Below are 25,535 nucleotides of genomic sequence, written 5' to 3'. Positions count from 1 at the left end.
AGGAGGGACGGAAAGGGAGAGGGAAAGAGACGGAAGGGCAAAAAAAGACAGAGGGAAGGGGAGGACAGGCAGCACTCACCACCGCCGCCCCGCGCCGCTCCCGCCTCCCGCCGCCGCCGCCATGTTTGTTGTGCCTCCCCCCGGCCCGGCCCGGCCCCGCCCACCGCAGTCTCGCGAGACCCGCGCGCGCCGGCGGGAGCGGAGAGGGGGGTGTTGTCTCTGACGTCACGGGGCCGTGGTTCTGACGTCACGGGGCGGTGGTCCTACGTCACGGGGCGGGCGCCAAAATGGCGGCGGCGGCGGCGGGCGCTTGGCTGAGGGGATGTGCGAAGGTGACGCCTCAGGGCGGGACAGGGGCGAGGGGAATGGGGACAAGGGAAAGCTACAACCGTGTCCTGCTGGGCTGTGCTGCTGCTGCTGCTGCTGCTGCTGGATGGGGGCCTCTGGCTCCGGGGCTGGGAGCTGTCGGGGTGCAAGGACAGCTCTGCGAGACGTGGGGGGCGGTGGGGGAAAGTCATTTTCTCCTTCTGCCCGTGAATTTGTGTGTGGGGGGCGGTGTTGGGTAACTTCGTGCTAAGGACAGTTCTTGCTATGGAATGGTTGTGATGTTGTGCCCAGCACTTTTCCTGGCAGCAGAGGCACTTTGAGGTCTCCTTTAGTTGGATTTTAGGGAAGGGTTCTTCCCCAAAGGGTGCTGGCTCTGCCCAGGTTCCCCAGGGAATGGGCACAGCCCCAGAGCTCCAGGAGTTTGGACATTCCCAGGGATGCCCAGGGTGGGATTGTTGGGGTGTCTGTGCAGGGACTGGAGCTGGACTTCATGATCCTGGGGGTCCCTTTCAATTCAGAATATTCTTTGTTTTCCTAAACACACCTGTGGCACTGTGTGATCAAGACGTGCAGAGACCCCGTGTTTTTGCCACGCATGCCTTGGCTGTGCACAGTGAGATGTGCTGGCCTGGGACCTTCTCATGTAGCTCATGGGTGTGTTGTGGTTCTGGAAGTAAATTGAAATAAAGAAAACCAACCCCAGAAATGAAGGCAAGCTTCTCTGCTGGGAAATAGCAGCTGTGTGCAAACCAGCTGGGATGGATACACAAGTGGGAGTCAGCAAGGCAAGCAAAGTGAGCTGACGAAAACATTGCTTTGGGGTTTTTTTTCTATCTCGATGTTGCTGCTGGTTCAGCATTAAAATCTTGCTTTCAATTGTAAAACAACAGAAGGAAACCAGGAGAACTGATCTTTTAAAGAGCTGAGGTGAAGGTAAGAATTGAGATAAACAGATAAATCAATGTTATCAGCAAAAACATGTGTTTAGTAGGGCAAGCATTCTGAATCCTGGAGCAGCATAAATCATTACCTACAGAAGAAGAGCAGGGAAAAAAAAGGCAGGGAAGCCGCATCCAAGGATTTAAGTAATGCACATGCTCTTTAAATAGCTGCCTGAAATTAGTGATACTACATGGTCTCTGAGAAAAGAAAGGTACACAATAATGTGGTGACTTGATTATTTATTTAGTTTTGAAATCTAAATGTTGAACTAAAACCTAATTTCCACACTGGGCTATTATTCCTCTGGTACAGCTGTGAGTTGCTGTTGTTTGTGTGGCTGTTGCCAGCATTAATCCCATCCATCCCTTGGGTACATTCCATTGGCTCTAAAACTTTTCAAGGTGACCTTTTTAGGGATATTTCTTTGCTCCTGCAGCACCGTTGCAGTCGTGTCTCAAACAACTACTTACCAAAGCATGGTTTATAAATGTCTGAACCTTTGTTTCCCCTGCTGTGGTAGAACATCTGTCCTTGCCACTCTTAGGGAAAATGACAGGAAGGAGGGAAAGCCTGGGGTGGTTTCAGGAGAGGTAATCCCAGATTGTCGTGGGGGTGGTGAAGCCCTGACATAGGTTGCCCAGGGAATCAATCTCTGGCCACCCCATCCCTGGAAGTGTCCAGGGCCAGCTTGGATCTGGTTTGGAACAACCTGGGATAGTGGAAGGTGTCCCTGCCCATGGCAGAGGGCAGAACTGGCTGAGATTTAATGTCCCTTCCAACCCAAACTACTCTATGCTTTTATGCTTTATATTCCCAGTGATTCACTTTTTTAAGCCACCATGGGGGCAAACACTCTTTTCTTTTTACTTGGAAATGAAGTAGTGGAAGGAGCAGGAAGTGTGTGTGGTTTGTAGCCCTGTCACTGCTCAGGAAGCAGCACGGTGTTAAACAGCAACGTGTATGTGTATTCTCAGGTTTTTCCTTCTCAGACCTTGCCAAGGACAGACTTGCACAGGTGGAGGTTGGCACACCTGGGCGTCAGGTGATCCCAGCATAGCTGCATGTTCTGCAAATAAATTCGTTCCTGGCTGGCTGCTTCCAGAACATGGTTCCCTGGGGTTTAATCTCTATTAAAACAATGTTTTCTTTATTTTGTGAAGACCCACAGTGACTCCAGTAACTCCATCATAATTTGAAAGTGTTGCAGGTATTGCTGCCCATCCAATTGCATTCATAATTTACCCCTGCTCACCAGAAGTTGTTTTATATCACCAGGGGTTTTGAATGTGAATAAACACTGAATGTTCACAGTAACATTTATTTTCTATATACCACTTCTGACTGTTGTTGTTGGGCTTTTTTTTTTATGCACAGCTGCTTGTGCCAAAATCAGAGTTTCCTTATCACAGTAGACTTTTGCTTCTTGTCTCCAGAAGAGTTCATCAACGTGTTTTACATCAGTTCTTCAGCCAGGAAGATGACAAGTGTTGAAAGCCAACATGAAAGAGAGGGAATTATTAGAAGGATCAAAGGAATTTTTACTTCCTGACCCCAGAGTTTCTGCAGTTTTTTTAGGAATGCTGCTATCACAATGTGCATTGTGGAATTGCCCTGTGTTGTGTGAGCTAAACAGGCGCCTGCTTAGGGCACAGCCAGTCTGTTCCTCACACCGGGGTTAAGAATGAGTGCTGCCAAAAACGTGTGTTGGCAGATGTGTGTTTTCATATACTTCATGGCACAGCTGTGTCTCTCCTGGGGCTTTCTGTCAGCAGTTGTCATGGTGAGACAACATGGAGACATCCATGTCTCCACACTTTAGACTGACATAGCAAAAGTGACAGAAATCTGCAGCAAAGATCAGGTCTGTGGACATCAGCCCTAGATGTGGGGAGCTGTGAGAGCAGAGCAGAACCATTGTTCTGTCCTGCTAATTTTGAGACACAAGCTGTGCTGCTTTTCAGGAATACATTTTAGCTGCTGCTGGCCCATTACTTTTTGAGCCAGATCCTTTATGCCAATTTCCTTTTAAATCCTAAGAAATTATTCCGTGTTTGGAAAGCATATTGGCCTTCATAGCAAACTTTCTAATGCCTGCTCTGAGGTAATTAAGTTTTTGAACACAGGAGGTTTTTGGTCTCTGAGGGACAAAGCTGTCACATTATCTGTGTCCTGACAATCACTGGGTGTAGCTTCTTCCCCAAAGCCACTGTTCTGTTAATTTTTGTGACTTTTGCCACATACTCTTAATATTATTCCCCACAGTAAAATGCTCAGCCTCTGCTCTTTTGGTTGGATAACCAGTGCTTCTTGAAATCATTGTTGTATATTGTGGACAAAGATGTAGCATAAGCATAAATCACTTTGTTTTAGTTCCTTCCCATGCTTTTAAAATAAATCAACCAAATAAGACACGTTAATTATTAGTTACACTATCAACGTACTGACTGTGGGATTTAAACTGTGTAGAAATTAGCTGTACAGAAGCAGTCAAATGCCAGGGCTTTGTCTACAAAATGTGTGCTCTTTCTGAAAATCATTCAGTGGTAGATAAGAATTCAGTTTGAATACAGAAACCCGCAGCGCAGTTAAAAGTTAGGCCCTTTAACAACAAAATACCAATAATCCACATGAGGGGCTGTCAGATTGCTTTAGAAGGAAGAGTTGCTGCTCCCTAGAAAAGCAGGGAGAAAGCTAAAGGCAGTTATTGAAGTTGGCAGGCCTGTAAAAGTCATTGTATGTGTACTTTATATTTATTCATCATATCTGTTAACAGAAGTATTAATTGTATTGAAATACATACTCACTACTCTGAATATTACAGTAGACTTGCTAAATCATCTATAAAAATAAATACTACCAGCAGGGTTTATTTGCTGTAAACGCTAAAATTGACTGAAAAAAATGTTTGTGCGTAACTGTAGAATAACCTTGTGATAGTAAACTTCCAGAAAGAAAACTGTTTCATATTAAAAGAAAACTAATTAAAGGATATTTGCTTTTGGGACACAGGGGAGGGGGAGATCATATTTTCTCAAAAGCTTTTAAGCTGAACATTAGCTGTAAGTTATATTTCCTAATTTACTGGGTAGAGTTATATATTGCTGTCTGCATAAAAATCTAACTGTTTGCGTGTTCTGTATTTGTTGCCAACAGCTGAGAAGACACATGCCAGCACACCTGGCTCCTTGGAGGGTTTCTCCCCGTGTATTTAGATCCTCCAAATCAGAACTCAAGCCAAATCTAGCCAGTGATGGACTTGTCTGTGCTCCACTTCAAACGTTCACCGAAGAGGAGGCCATGCTGAAAGACATGGGTAGCTATTATCTCTGTAGTTAAAACTCAGAAATGTTTTAAGTAGAAGGGATATTTTAGCTTAAAATTTTGTTTTCATTATTTATTTCTAGTCAGATGTTGAGATTTTTTGGGGGGGGAGTTGTGCTTTACGCCTTGTGTCGCTGGGGCTACTTACTTTTCTGGGAGACTGAGAACACAGGCATAACCTGTCAGAAGCACCACATTCCTGTTATATAGGTCCCCAAGCAGACTGTTGGAATATTTACACATTTTCTTTCTTCTCTTTATTACAGTGACCAAATTTGCCCAGGAACGAGTTGCACCTTTTGTGCAAAAAATGGACGAGAATGCGAAAATGGAAGATTCTGTCGTTCAGGGATTGTTTGAGCAAGGGGTCTGCACACTTTTACCTAATCTTTTATTTGGAAAGTAACATCATTTTATGAATCTCTAACTGTGCCTTGTTCAGATTTTGAGATGAAAAGATTGAGGGATATAATTTAAATGAGCTAATGAATCATTAAAATTTTGGAGCTGTCAATCACATGACAGCTTTCTTTACAGCATTATCACTTTCCATCTTTTAATGTAATTTTTTTCCATCTCCCCCATATCACATACTTCACCTTATCTTTTAGTTCCTTGTATTCCCTCCCTCATTTTTTTTTTTTTTTGGTTGGATAAGCATAATTGGATGCTGGAAAGGCCATGACTCCAAGTGTTGATGGAGAAGAGAATCAAGAGTCCTCTGTGCCTTGACTGGGCAGCCATGAAGACTTACATTGCCAAAACCATGGTGTTCTTTTCTGGGTTCAGTTTTACCCTTTCCAGCTATCAGGACCAACAAATTTATGTATTTACACCTTTTCCATTTCAGCTGATGAGTATTGAGCTTGGGGAAGAATATGGAGGAACTGGAGCCTCATTTTTTTCAATCATATTGGCAGTGGAAGAATTGGCCAAAGTTGATCCAGCTGTGGCTCTTGTGTGTGAACTCCAAAACACTCTAACAAATAAGTTGTTTACCACCTATGGAACAGAAGAACAAAAGAGAACTTACCTGCCCAGGGTGTCTAAAGATACAGTGAGTCAAAGTCTTACTTTACTTAACTATTAAAATTATGGTATTATTTAGTAATGTTAGTGGGATTTTTTTTTTTCAGTGACTAATGTGTGTCTGCAGCTCTAGAAAATATATGTGAACTTTGAAACACTGGTTAGAGCTGAGATCTGTGATGATATAGATACATCCTGTCATCAGTAGCTGAGAGGTAAAAGTGGAAAGGCACTTATTAGTTTCATTAAAATTTAATTTACTGTGGAAAAGAACTGTAAAGCAGTTGACTTTGAGAGATGTGTAATTACACTGTGGTTCTATTCTTAATCTCCATAGCTGAAACTCAGTTACTGTAATGCAGTAGGTTAAAGTGTTTGAATTTAAGAGACTTGTGCTGGATTATAAGTATTTTTCTTGTAGGATTTATTTATATTTGTGAAAATTAAACTGGCTTTTTCCCTTCCCTTGACAGCTAGGGAGTTTCTGTCTTTCGGAGGCTGGGTCTGGCAGTGATGCTTTTTCCTTGAAGACTCGAGCTGAAAAGAAAGGAGACTACTACATTATCAATGGCTCAAAGATGTGGATAAGCTTAGCAGAAGATGCAGGAGTTTTCTTTGTCATGGCAAATACAGACCCATCCTTAGTAAGTTGCTGCAGAATTCTTGCATTTCAGTGACAGCTGCTGGTATATGAAACTGTGGATTTTATATTAATAATCTGATGTTAGAAGTTAATACTCTGTGCACCTTTTCCTAGCTGATTGCAAATCTTTAAAAATATTTCCCAACAAAACTTGAGAACTCGGTGAGCAGTTTAATAAATTCCTCCAACCAGGGAAAATAAAAATGTCAGGATCCTGGTTGCTTAGATGTAGAGCACAGCCCTGGTGGTGTTCTGATTAACAGCTCTCAGAGTCTTAAGCTTTTCCAGCTTTTCTGACTTAGCTGGCAAGCTCCTGTTGTTAAAAGGCAAAATGGAAAGCTAAAAAGTATGCTGTAGTATTTCCAGTAAAAAATTACATAGCTGAGTATGCACATATCAGGTTTGTCCCCACTCTGGATGTAGGTAGTAGATTTTGAGGGATATTAGTATGAAAAACAGTTTTTGATTCTTCTGAACTCCCCCCAGGGATACAGAGGAATTACATGCTTCATAGTGGATCGCAACACGGAGGGGCTTCACGTGGGGAAAAAGGAGGACAAGCTGGGAATCAGAGCATCTTCCACCTGCCCAGTCACATTTGACAATGTGAAGGTATATTAAGTTCAGCTGTTGAAGAATAATTTGTGTACAATGGATCCTGACCACGCATAAGGAAAGAATATTAACTAGATTCCCTATTTTTTATGCCTTAGACACACTGATTGTTGGACATATTTTAACATTTTGCTTCCACAGAAGTCCAGAGAGGGGTTGGATTTGTTAAATTTTGATGTAGTTTTTCTCAGTCATCAGCTCATAGCCATGTGAATCTGGGAATGCTCTAATCAGGTATCCTAGGAGTCAAATTGTGGTTTATGTTTTATGCCTTCACTTATGAGGAACAATTGATAAAACTTGTGAACCCTTTTAGTAGCTGCAAAGCAGAATAGAACAGGAATAATCGGGTGGTTTTATTTTTTAGGTTCCTGAGAGCAATATCCTGGGACAAGTTGGACAAGGCTATAAGTATGCCATTGGAATGCTCAATACTGGCAGGATAGGGATTGCTGCACAGGTGGGTGATTTGGTTTATTGCTGAGCACAGCCAGGATATCATTTGAGTTTGGACTGAAATTTGTGGAGTGTTTAAAGCTGTTCAGAAAATACTTTATTAAGAGCTCGGTTGCCACTAGATGTCACTGTTCCCGTAGCAAGGTTACAGTGAAGATGGGAACAGCTGCCAGTGGGAAAATTCTCCTGTGGTGACATAAGCAAGAGATTTAAAAAACATTGCATGGCAATTAGCTTGGTTTTGGTCGTTAACTTATTGCTACTGAATTATGTCCACAATCTTGTCTCCCACTATGAAAATTTATTTTACCAAGAGAACTTACTTTGGAAAACACTGAACTGTATAACATCAGTGCTTCCAGCTGGGATTGTATGGGGCTGGCAAATGTAACCTAGTTCTAGCTGATGTTTTCCCAACAACTTATTTTTAAAAATCAACTTATTTTTAAAACAAATGTGATTTTCTCTAGAAGAACTGGTCCAGTTCATTGTTGTGTTTGAAAATTGCACTGTATGGCATCTTAGGGGAAAACATTTACTGACCTTGGAGTTATTTCAAAATGTTGTATTTTGCTGTAAAGTCAGCTTGGATTTCAGAATGCTGCTGATCTCAGTGGAAATCAGGTTCAGCCCCAGAGTAAAATAATTTGTGATAAGCTTTTGTGTTTTTAATTTACTTTTGAAAGTTGTCTTTTCTTTGTTTATACTTTGTTGTGCAATATTTCTGTGCTACCAGTCTCATTTATCTTTTGCCCTGGTTTGCAGACAGACCAGAAGAAATCATCTTCATGAAACTGAGATTTTCCACATGACAATACACTATGCTGATAATTGAGCTGGCTTTTCCATAATTTCTAAAGATTACCTCTGATTAAACTTTGTCTGATATAGCATTTAAAAAGGGCTGTGGGCTCCATTGTTCCCAGAGATATAAATAATATAAAGGCCCTGGCAGTAAAATACATGGTCTGGATTTTACTCTTAATTACTCCAAGTTACACCTTAATTAAAAGTTAAGGTCAGGTAGTTGTTATATCTTAGTTACTGCTTTCTTGGCACCTTCAAATTAAGAGAAATGGACTTGACAAGAACAGAGCTCTAAAGCCCTGTGGTATTGAGTTGAGTTTTGCAGTAGTAATAGGTTTAAAAGATAATGAAGACCTTATAAAATGTAATTGTGGCCTTGAAAACAGTTTCAGATGGTTTTAGTGCAAAGCAGCTGCAATATTATTGCAGGTGCTTAAGTTGATGTACTTGGTTCTTATAATTTATATAAGGAGATGACAAATCTGATAATGGGGCTAATTAGCAGCAGACTGCAATATTTGCTTTTATTGTTTTCCTGTGTCTCACTTTTTTCTGTTGTACATCATTAAAGGTAGTTTTTCTAAGCTGCTTGATGTGACATTTTACTGCTTCTGCCTTTGTGGAAAGACAAAATTGATCTAAATTCTACAATTGTTCTGCAGAGTTGGAAGATAGTGCAAGAAATATTATCTCTCCTTCCACTCCACTAAGCTTCTAACTTCTGAACTTCAGAAATAAATTGCTGATTCTGGCAGTCTGGTGTCCTCTAGAAAATGAGAAATTATTTTGCTTATGAAAATAGTTTTGATTAATCATTCAGATTATTTTCCTTTAATAGGGTAATGTAGATCTATAGATCTTCAGTTTACAGTCATTTTATTATGCAATTATGAATTTTCAAAAATAATACTTAATATTTTTGCAATTACAGTTGACTCATAAGTTTTGCTCAAAAAAAAGAGTGGTAATGTGTTCACAAATACTTGCCAATGGTAAGAAATGGGCATGTACTAGGTTTGTTCCTCAAGCTTTTCTTTATTATAACTCACCTCAGTTTTTCAGATAACTGTAAAATTCTGGCTCCTAGGATTCTCTATAGAAAGTTTTAGCAATATCTAGGTAGGAAGAAGACAACTTTTCTCCTGGATCTCAACCTGCCTGACCAGAAGATGACCAATTATTATTATTATCTCCATTAGGTGCATTCAATTAATAATTTTTTTCTGACCATATCCTTACTTTTCCTTACAGATGCTAGGACTGGCCCAAGGGTGTTTTGACCGTACAGTTCCCTACACAAAGGAGAGAGTCCAGTTTGGGAAAAGCATCTTTGATTTCCAGGTATTTCTTAATGGACACATGGGATGTTTCCTCCAAGAAAGAACAGTGGTCACAATGAACAGTAAAAATTAGTATTATGATTTACATAATTCATGTTCCGCTTCACATCTTGTCTCTCCTCCTCAGTATTTGAGAATAATTTTTCAAAAAAATTCTGGATGAACGTTCATCTGTCACCTAGAATTCATCAATTCAGTGCTGTGTGCCTTTGCAAGTGCCACACAAACAATTTAAAAACTATTATTGACATATTTCTTTTGCTTGATAGCTTACTGACATTCTTTGAAAGCAATGCACATGGAACTCCCTTCTGATTTTAATATCACACTGTACTGAATGTGCTCCAGATTTTATACCCTTTCTTGAGGAGTAGGGGAAGGGCTTTTTCTGGCAACACTAGAAATGATAAAAAGATGAGAAAAACTGATTGAATTATTAGATTTCCTGTGTTGTACAAAGACATTTAGTTTTCATTATAGTATCTATTTCTTACAGCGAAAAAGACTCTTTGTTGCAAAAATGATCTATAGTTTAATAAGGAAGATACATAATTGTAATTACTATAGTAATTTTCTTGTTAAAAGAAACCTACATCTCAGCTGAAGAGAAGGAACATTAGCAGTACTCATAACTTATGCAAATTTTAGGAAGCACTCATAGGTACCTAGGAAATGATTGGAACTACGTCTTTTGAATGGGAAATGGAATTTATAATTGCCAAATCATTTTGGTATTTTGACCTGCCTATATATTTCTGCAAATTTGAGGGAACTGTGTTAATGTTCTAATAAGATGAAAGATTTCATTGTGTTTTAGACTGCTAAATGTTCATTTTCAATGATCATAATATTTGGGTGTTCTTAAATAAACCCATTCTCCTGTAATACCATTCAGATGTGAGCTCCATCACCTCTTCCCTTCCCCTTGAATCCATTCCTCAGTCGTGTCCTCTGTGCTTTCAAGCTGCTTCTAAATCTTGTCTTGTGCCTCTGGGACAAGGAAAGGAGTTGGCACCTTGCTAGTTCTCCACTTTATTCAAGAAATACTTGTTTGCAAGTCTTCCTTGGCTGAACTCATTAGGGAACCAGATCTGGTTTTGTCTCAATAAACAGCTGCAGAATGAAAATGCAGCTCTGACTTCCTCATGCCTCTGTAATCCAGAGGAGGATGTTAAGATCGGGATAAAATTTTCCTTTGTATTCCTGGGTTTAAATAGGTAACCCTCTGTCCAGCCAGTCAGGCAAAAAGAGCCCCAGTGCTTCTGAATCCAAGAACAGGAAAGGGGAAAATAGGACTGCAGTTCCTGAAGGTTCCCAGGAATTTTCCCAACGTCTGTCGATAAACACGGAAGGAATAGGGAATTACTTCCCACCTGGATTTGACGTTTTTATTTTAGAGTGCAGGTGCATTCCGGGCTGAACAGAATGGTTGTTGCTGGGAGCTGCCCTGGGGCTGTGGCTCTGTCTGAGTGCTGTGGTGCTCTTGCAGGGGATGCAGCACCAGATTGCCCAGGTGGCCACGCAGCTGGAGGCAGCCAGGCTGCTGACCTACAACGCGGCGCGGCTGGCGGAGGCGGGCAGGCCGGCCATCAAGGAGGCCAGCATGGCCAAATACTTCACTGCTGAGGTACCTGCAGCTCCCTGGCTCCAAGCCTTCATCCCACTGCTGCCAAAGGTCCTTCTGTTACCCGGCGCGCAACTCGTGTTTCGTGTTTGCTGCGAAGTCTCCGGGTGTACTTTGCTCTCGGGTGCCGCGTCCCCGGAGCTGTTCGGGGCCAAGGGGGATGGGGCTTGGAGGAACCTGGGCTAGTGCAAGATGGCCCTGCCCATGGACAGGTTTAAGATCCCTTCCAACCCAAACCATTCTGTGTTCCTCAGTCCATGCGCAGAATCTAAAGTAAGTCACCAAAGAATAAGCTGCTCATGCCACTAAATAATTTTTTTAAAACCAGCTAACAACACTGAAAGAGGAAAGTGAATTAATGCTTTCACTTATCTAGAAAGATTTGATTTTCTCAGAAATCTTATTGTGGCATGAGAAATGACACTGTAAAGAGTACATTTGTGACCATTTCAGCTCTGCTGGTCCCATCTGTGAGTCTTAAAATGACTCCAAACTGGATGACTTCTCCCTCTTTGCAATTGCTCTCTTGCATACCACTGCTGGTCTTTTGCATTGAGCAGCACTGAAACTACTGCTGTAACAATTAGTGGACTCCTGATGTCCTCTGATTTATGTCATATCCTAAAATGGCCTGCTGAAGATGAATACCAAAATACCCATCCATCTTCCCTCCTGTTCTAGTCACTGCTTTGTACCCTGTTTTGTTATTAATTAGGCACAAAGTGTAAGTTTTACCACCACTGTCCTGAGTTGAATCCTGTAACTCTGAAACTCTCTTGCTAGGTTGCAACACTGACAACCAGTAAATGTATTGAATGGATGGGAGGTGTTGGATTCACCAAGAATTACCCAATAGAAAAATACTACCGTGACTGCAAGATAGGTGAGTGACACTTTCTTACCAAGTATCTCCTGTCTAGGGCTGTTACAGTTGGAGGAAGAAGGGCTGGGGTTTTTTTTCCCCCCTCTGGATATTTTTTTCCTTGAGACTGGATCAAGACTAATTCAAAGGCTCAGATATAAAACTTTAGGTATAAATGTATGTACGTGCAAGGCTAGTTAAAATATTTCATTAGATACCAACAAAATACAGACAGAAACACTGTGTCCTATTCTGTCAAGAAAATGTCTGTAAAAAAAAAAATTGAAAACACCTTCAGTGGCTTTGAGATCTGAATCAATGTGGAGTTTTCTTTTCAAGACTTTCTTGTTTATCAGGATAATCTTTGGACGCAACAGTTTGATATTTTTAACAATATTACCCTTTGGCTATTTACCTCTTTTATTATAATAGTATTTGGAACTTCTTTGTTTTTGTTGGCTATTTAAGAATTGCTTTTCAGGAAAATGTCTTTGCATTATGTGGTGCCAGCCAGAAGAGTGTTTTAATTGTTACAGATAATAAAATAAGAACATTTATAATATTATGTACATAATTATAATTCTGTGCTAGTGCTTGCACAATAAAGCTTCATTTCATAATCATAAAGGTTCTGACTGGACTTTAGGATGATATTTTGGTCTGTCTTCATAAATTCACTGTGGGTTTCGAGTCTACTAATTTGTTTTCTTCTGATTTCAGGTACGATATATGAAGGAACTTCAAACATCCAGCTGAGCACAATTGCAAAATTCTTAGCACAGGAGTACTGAAACCGTAAGAACTTTCTTGATACTGTATGAACATTATTTGCCTGAACTCTAATTGTGAATTGCCCATTTATTTGTAATTACAGAAGGCATTGGTGACGCCATAAATAAGAATACATCATCACAGTGAAATAATAGGGAAAACCATGAATTCCCCATTTCAGGAGAGTGAGTCATTCATGTGAAATCATGAATTCCACATTCAAGTCCAAACTTCTTTCTGCCTGAGAGACTTCCAAGCGCTGGATGTAGCTGCCTTAGGTCATGCCAGCAGTTCATCTCCACTTGGAGATTTCAAAGTGAAAACAAAGGAATCCAAATCCCTGGCATTTCTGTGAATCCACGTGGGAGAAGGGACTCTCCCCGTGCAGCAGAGCCAGTGTGTGGAGTGGAGCTGCAGCTGGGAGGTGCTGCCTGCATTAGCATGGGGTGCACAGAGAGAGAAGTGGTGGTTTCCTCTCTCCCAGGTGGAGCGATGTCTATGGAGCTGCTGTAATTGGAGTCATTTTTACAGCAACCCTCAGTGTGTTCTTAAGGATATCTTTGTAATTAAGCCCTTGCAGCCCCAATTTGTACTCCTGAAAGGTGGATAATATCCACCTCCCTTTCCAGCCTTCTCAGCTGTTAAGGGTTTTAATCTAAGAGCCTATTTATAGTTATCCTTTCATAAAAGGTTGAGTTGAAATCTTTCTGAAATGGGGTTAAAAAAGCTCTAGTAGTTCTGCAAAAGGACAGATACAATCTGGGTAATGGGAGTGCTGTGATACTACCTCACAGTGGCCTTTCCACATTCAGTGCATTTTACAAACTTTAAAGGGAGGCACTGTTAATTTGCAGCCTAGAATTCCTTGCTCCTGGAAGTTAGTGGTTCTCTAGCACAGTTTTTCCCTTTTTTAAGAGAGAAAAAAGGGCAGGGGGTTGGGAAGTATTTGGTTTTTTTATTTGTCTCTGTTTACTCTAAAATTAGACATTTTATTTACAGCAGAAACCTCTTCAGAGCTGGAGAGCTAATTAACTAATAATCAAGAGACAGGAAGCTTAATATATGAAAAATCATCCTAATTGCTGTAATTGGCAATCTGTTTCAAGTGTTTTGGGGAGGGAAGGATTGGTTTTCTGGTTTTGGCTGACTTAGAAGAATCTCATTTTTAAAGCTTGCCTTTCACTGATGATTCACTCTGAGTGGAGCTTAGAACATTACAGGCTGAGACTCCCAGAGGATCTCCTAGCAAAACCAGGGCAAGTGACACTTAACAAGTGGGATTTGTAAAATAAGCAGTGCCTTAGACAAAGAAACAAGCAAGGATGAAAAGCACTATTAAAAAGTTCTCTGACTTCAAAGGGAAGTAACTGCTTTAGTGAATTAATCCCTCTATATACACGCTTTGCCTTTTAATGGGCAAATCATTGCTGTGGTGATTATCCTTATGCCAATAAAAAAGCCCCTCCCATATCAGTCTGATCAAGAGCTTTGAGATTTTCAAAAATACAAGAGTAGGAAGGTAGACCAGATGGTTTCTGAAGTTTTCTTCTAGCAATGTTATTAATCATTATCATTATCAATACATTTCAGATTTGCTTGCAGGCTTTCTTTCAGCTGAAATGAAACAGCTGGGGAAATTTAGATTAGAATTAAAGCTACAGTCACAACAACATTTAACTACAGTTATTCTGCTCAACACAGTCTATCTGTGAATCTGAAATAATCATAACCTCACTGCACAATGCTTGACTTAATCTTGATTACTGTGCTGAGTGCCAAGGTGGGGCAGCTCTTGGCTGCTGAGGTTTGATCTGCTTTTCTCATGTCAGTGTCCACAGAAAACAGAGTTTGGTTTTTGTTGTGATCTCCTGGTTTGAGACACTCTCAGCTTGGCATCTGCAGTTTGTGTGAGACTGAGGACTGGCAATACTTAACTGATTCAGTAGAGTGCCAGAAGCAAACCCTTTGTGGAGGAAAATGCAGAGCTCTTTGAAGGACTTTTAAGGGCTGGATATCCAGGATTATGTAAAAAGACTCTGTGTAGAACGGTGTCAGGCATCCATTTGAAAAAAATAACCAGGAAAAATGAGATGAATGTGATTCCTCACAGTCTGATATGGGATGCCTGAGTCCAGGAAACAACCTGAGCATCCTCATCAGCTATTCAGTAGTAGCTGATGAGTGTTTTTTTGTCAATAAAGCAAGGTCAAGCCTTTAACTAATGTTACAGCTGTACATATTTCATGTCTTTGTTATGTATGTTGTATTTTGTACACAGTTTTGAAAGAAATAAATAATGTATTTGTATACAAAATTCTGTGGAAGAATATGTGCACAAATCAATTATAACCCCTGAGCAGCTTTCCTTATTGTTTTAGGAGGACAGAGACCTGTGTGGAGGGCATTGGCTACTCTGGTCACTGATTCTGGGGACAGTTAACCTGGGGAGTCACAGAATGGTTTGGGCTGGAGGGGACCTTAGATCCCAGCCCTGCCATGGGCAGGGCCACCTTCCAGTACCCAGGTTGCTCCAACCCTGCCCAACCTGGAATCATTTCCTGCCCTCAAGCCTGATTCCATTGCTGCTCTGAACTCAGATGTTTGGGTAGGAATGAGAAGTGCTGTGCTGTTGTCCAGGAGCTGTTTAGAGCTGCCTGTGCTCCCCAGCCCTTGTTCTGGTGTGGGACAGGCATTTTTGGGTGGCAATAAATGGCAGTTCTACGTTTGGCACTGTGGGCACAGGCTGCAGAGCTGGTGTGGGCAGTGCTGGGAGGCTTTCTGAGCTTTCAAGCTGCTTTATATACTCAATACCTATTTTATTAGTGACTTCCTCCTTTTTATGCCCTTAGTCCATCCAGTCTGTTGTCCTGGAACAGCAACTTAAGTATCAAATGTTGCATGTGAGCTACCCTGGTTAGAAGAAAAGACCTGTATTGAGAATGTATTAAAAAGTGCCTGAATTTTGTTTTTGACTTGATACAATGCTAATCTTGTATATCACTTCATGGTTCTCTAATAATCTGTCATTTAAGATTGTTACCAGATCTTGCAGGATTTGTACCAGGGGAGAATGGCTGTGTCATGTCACGTTTCTCTAGTTCTGTTCTGGTTGGTGATCAAGGCAGATTTTCACAGAAGGGTTGAATCACTACTTGGAAAATTCTCAAATACAACATTTTATATAATCTTTTCTGTGCTGTTGTTCTTTCTTTCATATTTTCTTTTCCCCATGTAAAGATTGTGTTAGAAAAGGCTTACATGAACTACAGAGTTGTTGTTCTTTGGGAGCCTTTTGCTATGTAAAGACCTTTCTAATTAACATGTTATTGCAGTTCTACTTGAAAATCTTTTGGTGAGAGGCACATTTCAAGTTCCTCTACCAAGCAAAGCTTGATTGGAAGCCCAGTCTGCTTTGAAAGCAGCTGTCTGACTTCCCTGAGCTGGTGCTGGATACACAAAAGCTGAAGAAATACTTTTCCTCAGCCCCAGAATGTATTCAGGGTAACTAGAAATAACCAGTGTGTTCCCTAATAGCTTGTTTAATGTTCAAAGGAACATGCATTGTACACTGTAACATTTTTTCTGGTGAAATATTTAGAACTATGAATCAAAAATATGTGCAGTCTCACTAGACAGTAATAGCATTTTTATATATTTTGTCTTTCAACATCCTTTGGATTTACATCTTTCTGAAACTATTCTCTCTCTCAATAAGTGTTGAGCTGCTAGCTCTGCAGGACTTAGACAAACTGGAAAAAAGACATGTTTTTAGTGATTCTTTTTCAGTGAGGCTAAAGAGGGGCTGTTTGCTGCCTTCAGTCAGGAGCATTCAGCCAAGTCTTGAGCAATGACCCAGCCCTCAGTGGAACAGAGTAATTTTCTCATCATCCTTCTCATCACATTAAGTTTGCCACAAGTGTCTTGGATGTTTTTTGGCTTGAATTGTTTTCAAGGGCACCCTGTAAAATTCTTCTGTTCCCTAATTTGCATCCTAAATATGCAAATTAAATGCAAAATTTTCAGTATGAGCAGAGCATGTTTAATTTAAAATTGCGTTGCTGAGGTTTTCTACTTTTGTTTAGATCATAACCAAAGACACGATAACAACATGATAGGCATTAACTTCTCTGGATGCTTTTTGGTTTTCTGTAGAAGAAATTTGGTAAGCTGACACAAAAGTAACCCAGGAATAATTAAAAAATAGAAGTTAAGGTTCTGGAAGCATAGTCCAATAATTAAAAACTCCGAAGAACTTGTTTGGTCAATGGAGCTGCTGAAGATAAGAGTTGGTCCTCTCAATGTGTGTCCAAACAGGCTTTAGAAGGAAAATAATTTTCTGTGTTTAATTGCAACAGTGCCTACATTTGATTGATAAGACAGGTTATTTGTCCTGTTGCTTGAATAATAAAAGCTGGATTCATCAGGATATTTCTCATAAAATCCATTTGAGTGCCATGCAGGATTCACAGTTTCCAAGGACCAAAAGAAGGTGCAGCAACAGATCTTCCGTTTAATGCTGGAAGAATTTTAGCTCTACTGTACTTTGACTTCAGTGATCCAATTTGCAGAGATAAACAATTCTCTGGCAGTAATGCAGCTTGCCATTATTTAATAATTATTTGAAATGTGCCTTGTTATGTTTGTGTAAGAATCTGGGCTGCAGGGGAGTGCTGGTTGTGCTCTGATTCTTCAGGGCTGACACAGAAAGCACCCGATGGTCTGGTGTCTCAGACTGTTCTAATTTAATAGCAAACCTTCTCTATCCTGCTGCTTCTATTTAGAAGTGTCCAAAAATCTTTTTTTTTTTTTTCTTTCTTTTCTTTTTTTTTTTTTTCCAACTGTAAAAGCCTTCTGGCACTAAATTACATCTATTCCTTGACTGAAACATATCTGCTCTATGCTAACCTCATTATCCAGGAATGATTTCTAGAAGAGGAAGTGAAGAATAATTAAATCATTCCTAACTGAAGGAAATGCTTCGCAGAACTATGCAAATTCCAATTTGGCCAAGATGCTGTGGTTTCAGATTCTATTTCTGGGAAGGGCAGAGGGAGAAACAGTTATTTTTGGAGTCATGGGCAGCTGGGCTCTGGCTGCAGTTTTCTCCCTTCCCTGGAGCTGGGAGTGGGCTGGGACATTCCTGCTGAGGAAGGAGCACAGCTCCTGCCACCACCCTCTTCAGTACCCGTCCTGCTGTGACTGCTGGCAGATTCAACTTGTCCTCCTTGCTGCAGCTGTCACCTGCTTTGGGTGGTGCTGGCTGAGACCCTGAATTAGGGGATTTTCCTGCAAAATCGTGCCTCAGCCCTGATCTTGTGATGGGTTAACTACACCACTTAATTAGTGGCTTGTCTTCGTTTTCTTCTGCCTTCACTCAGAGTCAGGATTAAAACACAAAGGAGACGAATTTCTCCTGTTCAGACTTGGTTGTTTATTAAATCTTATCTAAAGTACAGAGAGTTCTGCAACACCTCCAGCTGCCAGCTAAAAGTGAGCAAAATGGAGGTGAATCGAGCTGGTTACAAGGTCTTTTAAAGCTAAACAGTCCAACAGAGGAATAACACCTATATTATTTCTACTTTTGACCCAATAACCAAACACCTGTGACCCGCAGTGCGGGATTTTCTGTCCAACCAAAAACTACCGCCTGAAACTGGGAAGAAGAAGGGAGAAGAAGGGAGAAGAAGGAAGAAGCAGGAACAAAAAGGAGGAAGACACAACCAAAAACCTCCGTCTTGTCCCATACCTATTATTATATTCTAAAACCCCAAATTAAAAACCCTTCACCATGTGAAATCACACGCTTCTAACTAAACACCCGTGACTTTATCACTCAAATTTGGAAGCCTTCTCCAAGGCCCCAAGTCAAAAGCAGTGTTCTCTTGGGGGGTCGATGTCAGAAACCACAGAAAGTTCAAAACTCCCAGGTTTCTGGGTTCCAACAAGCAGTGATTTGTCAGCAGTGGTGCCCTGCCCTTGCTGCCAGCACAGGGCAAAGCTGTAAGGGGACAGACACTTCCCCCACTTAGCCTGGGATACAGTGCCTGGAATAAAATCAGGATTGGATCTTGAGTTTAAAAATGAATTTGCTCTGTGTGTGTGCTCAGCAGGAGTGCCTGGGGCAGCCCTCATGGGGCTCTGCACTCACATACTTAGATTTTCACATTTTCCCATCAGTAAATCTCATTCTTCCGAAGCTTAAGGCAAAAAGAGGTAAAAAACCCCCTCACAACTAGCTCTTCTTATGTGGGAATGTTTGGAAATCTATCGGTGATGTGTAATTGATTTATTAATTGGGAAAAATGCAATTAGCCTGCTGGAAGAATGGCTTTTCAGTGCTTCACAACTTTGGTCTTTCAAGGAATCAGATTGCTGAAATGAGTTATGCATTCAAGAAATCCACTTAGAATTAAGAACATATGTCCTACTTTTCCAGCTTCTCCCTTAAAAGTTGCATCTTACAATAATGGAGTGTAAAGAGTAAACTTCAGTGATTTGCAAAAGGCACCCGCCTTGTGCCTTTTCCAAACTGGTTGATTTATGTGCTGTTTGCTGTTTTTGAGAACACAAAACAATTAATTCATGTGTGAAAAGAACAGTGAATTAATCCTAGAGAGCCCTGGAGCCTTTAAAGACCTGAATCATATGTTGAGCTCGTTTAAAACTTGCATAAGAAATTAATGTAGAATAAAGCCCTTTAATTTGAAAAGTGCATCTATAGTAGGTGTCCCTAGGATATCTCCTGGATCATTATTCAGAAAGGTTAAGGAGGACTTTATTTTTTCCTTTCTTTCTTTCTTTCTTTCTTTTTTTCCTTCTTTTTCCCCCCTTATATTCAGTATGTATTTTCCAGTTTGCAGCTCAACGTGGTGCATTTCAACTTATAAAGAGGCAGAGATTTTAAAAAGAAATGGGGAGCTTTTTATTCACCTTCCACTTAATTTCCTTGCTGCCTTGCCAGTCCCAGCTTAATGAATGTAATTGCTACCTTTGATGAAAATACTATTATCAAGATCACACATTACATTGGAAAACAGTTTTTCTTTAAACACAGCTACTGCAGTCTCTAATTATGCATGTAACAAGTGGCTCCTGAACAAAAGAGCATGTTGTCTACAATTGCTAGGAATTGGAGCAAGGCAAATTTGAACAAAGAACAGATTAGATTTGCTCCATGCTCCACAAAGCCCATTCCCCTGATTAATTTCCTGCAAAAACTAAAACAATTCTCTCTTAAAAGAAACTAACCCTCATCCCCAGAATGATCCATATGCCATTTGTGTCAATCTATATGATGATAATGGCTACAGATTTAAATTATTAACTATTAGGTGTAGTAAAATAGGCAAGCTCTTTTATAAACTTACCTTTTCATATGTAAATAAGCAGTACAAGGACTTAAGGAACAAAAACCTGACTTTTCTGTGGAAACCAGGAGCAAGAAAGCACCCAGTAACTGAAAGTCTGAATTGTGCATGTATAATCCAATTATTTTGTCAGTCTACTCTGTGCTCTGTGCTCTGCACTGCAGCAGGAGAACCAGGTCTCCCAGTGTCCTGTTGGGATTTCCAAGGATGACACATTTGAGGGCTGATTTCCTTCTTTCCATCTGAGGAGAGTTCTTCTGAAAAGGCTTTCGTTTGTTTCTCAAAACAAATCATTTTGTCAACAGGGTTTAATGAGTCAAAACCAGATTTGGAGATATATTTTGCTATTATTCCATGGAAAGCAGGTAAAATTTTAAATTAGTACTTGGCCTCAGATAAAATCCTGCAATATGGATTGAATTGTTTTTTGGTGTTTCTGATTCAAGGACTTAGTCACAGCAGTTTAGAACATAGTGTTATTTTTCATCCCTCCTTGTATTGATCCAGGATCCCTAGCTGTGGTACAGGATGAATATAAACCACAGTCAGGTGGGTAAAAGCCAAAAAAAATAAAGAATTCTGCTCCAAGGTGTTTACAAGCTGGGTTAGGACTGGATGTGAGCCAACACAAACCAGGGTCTAGATTATTTTTTAAGGAAAATTGGTGAGCTTCTCTCAGGAAATAATAGCAGGCATGGTGGTTTTGGTGCTAGCAGTGGCAAAGGGAGGTGACAGAGGTGTGTATTAATAGCAGCTCTGCACAAGAGCTGCCAGAGCCTTTGTGTCCTCAAAATGTCACTGCAGAGATCCCAGGGACAATCCTGCCCCTGTCACACCTGTCATTTACCCCTCTCAGCCCCAATAGGTGCTTTGTCTGCAGGTTATCACAGTTCTTCCCAGTTCGCATTACTTGTAGTCGTATAAAATCTTTAAAATCTACCCTGTGGATCAGAAAAACAAACAAAACAAAACAAAAACAAACAACAACAAAAAAAACCCCACCTAATTTTAAATGTGGCTAGAATGAATCAAGATGTAATTATGATGCCAAATAAAATTACTTGGAACATAAAATCCTTCTTCACTATCTTTAAGAAACTGAATAAAAGAAAATGTAAGACATTTCTTAGAAATGAAAAAAATTCTGTTTCCAGACAGTTTTTCTTGAGTGTTCCAGATACTGTGGGTCTTCTGATGATGGGACACCACAGAGCTGGTGGGGAAAAGCCATGAGAACAGCCCCATGTTTTTGACACTTGTGGCTGCAAATATCTGTGACAAAACAGAGCAGGCCTATAATTACTACCTGGGGAAGCTGGAGAACAAAACCAATATATTCACAAAATCCAGAATAACTTGTGGTTTAATTCCTTGTCTCCCCTCAGACAAGTTGGAAATAATCTCCCGAGTCTGGGGCAGCACCTCTGTGTACTTCCCTGAGGAAGTGTCAGGGTGTGAGTTTTTCTCCTTTCAGAGACAAATTCATTGTTCATCTCTCGTTTTAATGTTTTAAGGTAACAACACACTCTAAATAAAGGTGCCTGGGGAGCTTGGCAATATTCCAGTGGCACTCGGAATATTTATCCCTTCATCCCACTGTCCCCACTTGGGTCTCACATCAGCCAAATGCAGAAGTTTAGCACAGTTCCTGGTGTAACCCTAAGTGTTTTTCTAGGTGTGATGTAGCACATAGTAATGCATAATTTTAGCACAGCCATTGTCTGGAATAAACATTAATTCACAAACCCCCTGTGGCCCCTCGAGCAGGGGCTGTGTGGGGATGCAGCAGAGATTTCTCTGGGGGTGTGATGTACCTGGTTGCTGTGGAGGATTGCTTCTTTTGCATCTGTAGATCAACCAGAAACTAAAAACTCTGGCCCTGAAGCCTGCACATGGTGCTACAGTGAATGGAAAAGCACCAGCCCCAGGCCCAGGTCAAGCTCTGATTTCTGTAGGGAGCCCTCCTTGGTCAGAGGAAAGTCCTGCTCCCTCCTTTGCACAGTAACAGGACACTTGTGCTGGTCACAAACTGGGATCTAATTATTATTATTATTATTATTATTATTATTATTATTATTATTATTATTATGCCCCCAGTGATGGGGCAGGGTGGAAACAGTAAACAGCAGACCAAAGAGGGTGATAAAGAACTGAAAATGAGAATGCTTTAGTGAGGTTTTTACCCACCTCAGTCTCCTTCCCTTCTCCATTCAGTTCTTAAAATAATGCAGAGCAGCGGGCAGATCTTGCGTCCACATTTAAATAATCCCAGTGCAAATAATCTCTGTGCTTTTAAATAATCCCAGTGGAGGTGTAAAAGGGAAAGAGCCAGTGCAGAACCACGGGGAGCTCTTTGCTCAGCTGTGCTGGAGCTGAGCACAGCCAGCTCAGTGCACCTAGGCTGGCACACAGGGGCTGTTTGTCTCAGGCTCTTCTCTATCCAGATGTATGATCCAGGGAGAAGGAAAAAGGAGTTGAGGTTTAAACTCTTATCACTAAAGTGAGTCTCCCTCTACATTAAAAAACTATCCAGACATTGTAACAGGAATGGGTTCAGTTCTTATGTCATAAATTTGTGTGTGTAGAAAAAAGACTTATTGGTGAATTTAGCAGTATTTTTCGTTGAACTGGCAGTTGCTAACCATTACACCAGTATTTATTTGATTCTTAAAGAGCACAAAAGCATGGACTACAAATAAAGAAGATGGAGTAATAGCTTTTGACTGGACCACTAGCTTTAAACTTGAAATGAAGTGTCCAGTTTTGAGTTACTGTGTCCAAATGCCATTTGTACAGTTTGAAAAGTGGGGGCATTTTTCCAGCTTGTCACTGTTAGCTGTAGTTCATTCCAGTGAATGATATCACTGAAGGAGCAGTTGTTCTGCTATAAGTACTTCACTCATGACTGGAATGTATTAAATGTATTAATCTGTGCCTGAGAGTGTAATTTAGGGAAGCCCTACATTTGACACATTCTTGTACATCCTTATTTTATTGCCTTATCCTGCATGTAACAATGTCTCAAAAGCAAAGGGACGGGATGAAGTTAAAATTACATGTCACCAAATATTATATGCACTTTTTGGCCGCTCATTTCGCTGTCAGAATTACGGATTTTCAACAACATTAGTTTAAATATGTTTATGACTTGATTTACACCTCTGATGTCAAAATAGAATGCCAGGCAGGAGCCCAAGGTTTCTAATGAGCTGGGAGGTGAGATGAAGCCATGAGGGGAATGTCCCCAGCCTCAGAGCTCCATCTTTCATGACAAAACTCTGTCGCAGCTGGCGCCTGAGCCAAGCAAAGATAAAACGCGAGGGTTGAGTTATCCTGGAGAGTATTTGTCAAACCTGCTTTAAGCCGGCGGAATAAAAATGTATTTTTGTGGCAAGGTTAGACTTTATGTCAACTAAGTGAACCCGTAAAGCATTTATAGCCTCGTGACTATTGCCTGTCATAAATTTGAAACACTCTTAATCCATAGGTGCGTAATTTCGAGGCACTTGAGGCACTCTCACCACCTTCCACGTAATTATCTCCCATATTGTTGGGGGAAATTAGGGATGGGCATGATTAGTGGTAACAAACAGCGTTTTCTGTGCTCTGTGAGCTGTGCACCTGTGAAGAGGAGCTCATGGCTTGCTGCCCAGACCAGGTGTGGTGCCGGAGCCCTGGCTGCTGCAGGTGCCTGTGTTGCGGGGATCAGCCCTGGGTCTGAGCAACTTAAAGAAGTTTGAGTGGCTGGATTGAAAGCGCCCCGGTGCCTGTGCTGCAAACCAACCCGACCTCCCCTTCCTGCGCGGGGTGCGGAGATCATCTAACCACCGCTGCATCCCTAATTCACGCTCAGCCAGAATTTCCCCGGAAGATTTGAACCTCTCCCTGGCGCTGACAACCACGTGTTCCCTTGCACACATCCCAAAATAACCATCCCAGGCTTTTCCTACGGGGCGGGAAAGCCTTTGCTGCTGAGGTGCCCCTGCTCCACCTGCAGGCACCTTCATCTGGCAGCGATGGGGATGATGGAGGAGATGGGAGCGGTGCCTGAACTCCGACCTTATCGATCCAGTCGCCCCCGCCCAGCCCAGTGGCTGCAGCCCAGGCAGCTGAAAAGGAATTTAAAGGGCGTTCGTCCTCCCGGGGCAGCCCTGCTGTCATTAATAACGTTTTCATCCGTGACAGTGATAAACACGCGGTACTTGAGGGGAGTTTATTAAGGTCAGTCCATAAATAAAAATTAAAATTTTAAAAAATGGGTTTACACAGATGAACAGATGGATGAATGAAGTGATTGGTAAAACAATAAATATGAAAATAGACAGATGGACGAAGTATCTGGCGGTGATTCTCTAGAAGCCCTGTGCCTCAAACGCTGGCAATGTTGTAGCAGACCCTTCTCTCCTCTCTGATAAAAAACTGATTTAATGAAGCTGCCTCAGAACTTACACATTTCGGGGATCTATGGCCTGACTAATATTTTGTCATTTAATGCCTATTCTCCAGCCTGATAAAAAGGATTGCAGCCATTTCTCTATGTCAGGTGTATAACTGAGTGCTACTAAAATTTAAATGTCTCATCTGTCCTTGGATCTAAATACAGATGGCCTTAAACCTCCAAGTTTTTCTTAATGCAGGATGGTATACAATACCCTGCCTGACTTCTTTTATCATTCTCAAAGAGACAGAGATTTGTATCTTGGTGGAATTCTGGCTACCAGGAAGCAAATATTCTTCTTCACTTCCAAACTCCGAATGTCATTTAGAGAAATAAAGACAAAAAGTCCAATAGCACTTCAGCTGAGGAATTCTGGCAGATCTTGGTGTGTTATAAAATCCAACATTTCCTTGGGAAGCACTTAATGCCTGGCTATCATGCCGGTTAAATTACAAATTTTATCCATAGCTGGGCATTATTTAGAAGTGCTAAGGAACTGGCGGAGGAGAAAAGTTCGTTGCAATTTCACGTGATCTTTGTTTCTGTGCTGGCTCTGCAGGCTGCTGAGGAACAGGAGGAGGCATAATTTGGGGAAAGTTGTGCAATCCTTAAGGGTAAACAAGGCTTTGAATTTGCAACATCTAAAAGAACCTTAATTGTTGCCCCTGATTAAATATTCCAAAGCAGTTTCCTCAATCACTGTGGTTATTGATCCTTGATTAACCCTTGGGTCCTCGATGGCCACGCACATATTGCCTTGCAGCCCACACAGCCACGTGCAGCTTTGTTTGCTGCAAATGAAGATTCTGAGTGCAGAACCTGGGCTCAGGACTCATCCAGCCCCAGCTAGCCATCAATTTCCACGGAGAGCAGGTGCCTAAGTGAAATGGATGGGAAGGGAAGGCACCGAGACTCTGCATGGTTTGGTCCTCAGGAAGCAATTCAGCCCCGTAATGAAGAGGTGACGGGGCACAAAACCACTGTTAGTTAAAT

General features: G+C 41.2%; 1 protein-coding gene across 2 annotated transcripts; it reads left to right on the top strand.

Moving 5' to 3' along the window:
* Positions 1-287: 287 nt before the first annotated feature.
* ACADSB (acyl-CoA dehydrogenase short/branched chain) lies at positions 288-15,691 on the top strand. 2 transcript variants are annotated; one of them, XM_062496579.1, is made up of 12 exons: positions 288-332; positions 4,423-4,582; positions 4,857-4,957; positions 5,441-5,647; positions 6,093-6,263; positions 6,749-6,874; positions 7,245-7,337; positions 9,392-9,481; positions 10,970-11,107; positions 11,888-11,987; positions 12,687-12,761; positions 12,841-15,691. In XM_062496579.1, the coding sequence occupies exons 1-11, from the start codon at positions 288-290 to the stop codon at positions 12,755-12,757; spliced, it is 1,302 nt and encodes a 433-aa protein (XP_062352563.1). In that variant the 3' UTR covers positions 12,758-12,761; positions 12,841-15,691. The 2 variants fall into 2 exon arrangements, with proteins under 2 accessions (XP_062352563.1, XP_062352562.1); XM_062496578.1 differs by having other exon boundaries at positions 12,687-15,691.
* Positions 15,692-25,535: the final 9,844 nt, after the last annotated feature.

The sequence above is a fragment of the Cinclus cinclus genome, chromosome 7 (assembly GCF_963662255.1).
Source record: "Cinclus cinclus chromosome 7, bCinCin1.1, whole genome shotgun sequence".
NCBI classification, from domain to species: domain Eukaryota; kingdom Metazoa; phylum Chordata; class Aves; order Passeriformes; family Cinclidae; genus Cinclus; species Cinclus cinclus.
Note: the sequence above shows the minus strand (reverse complement) of the source record. Positions and strands in the feature narration are given on the sequence as shown.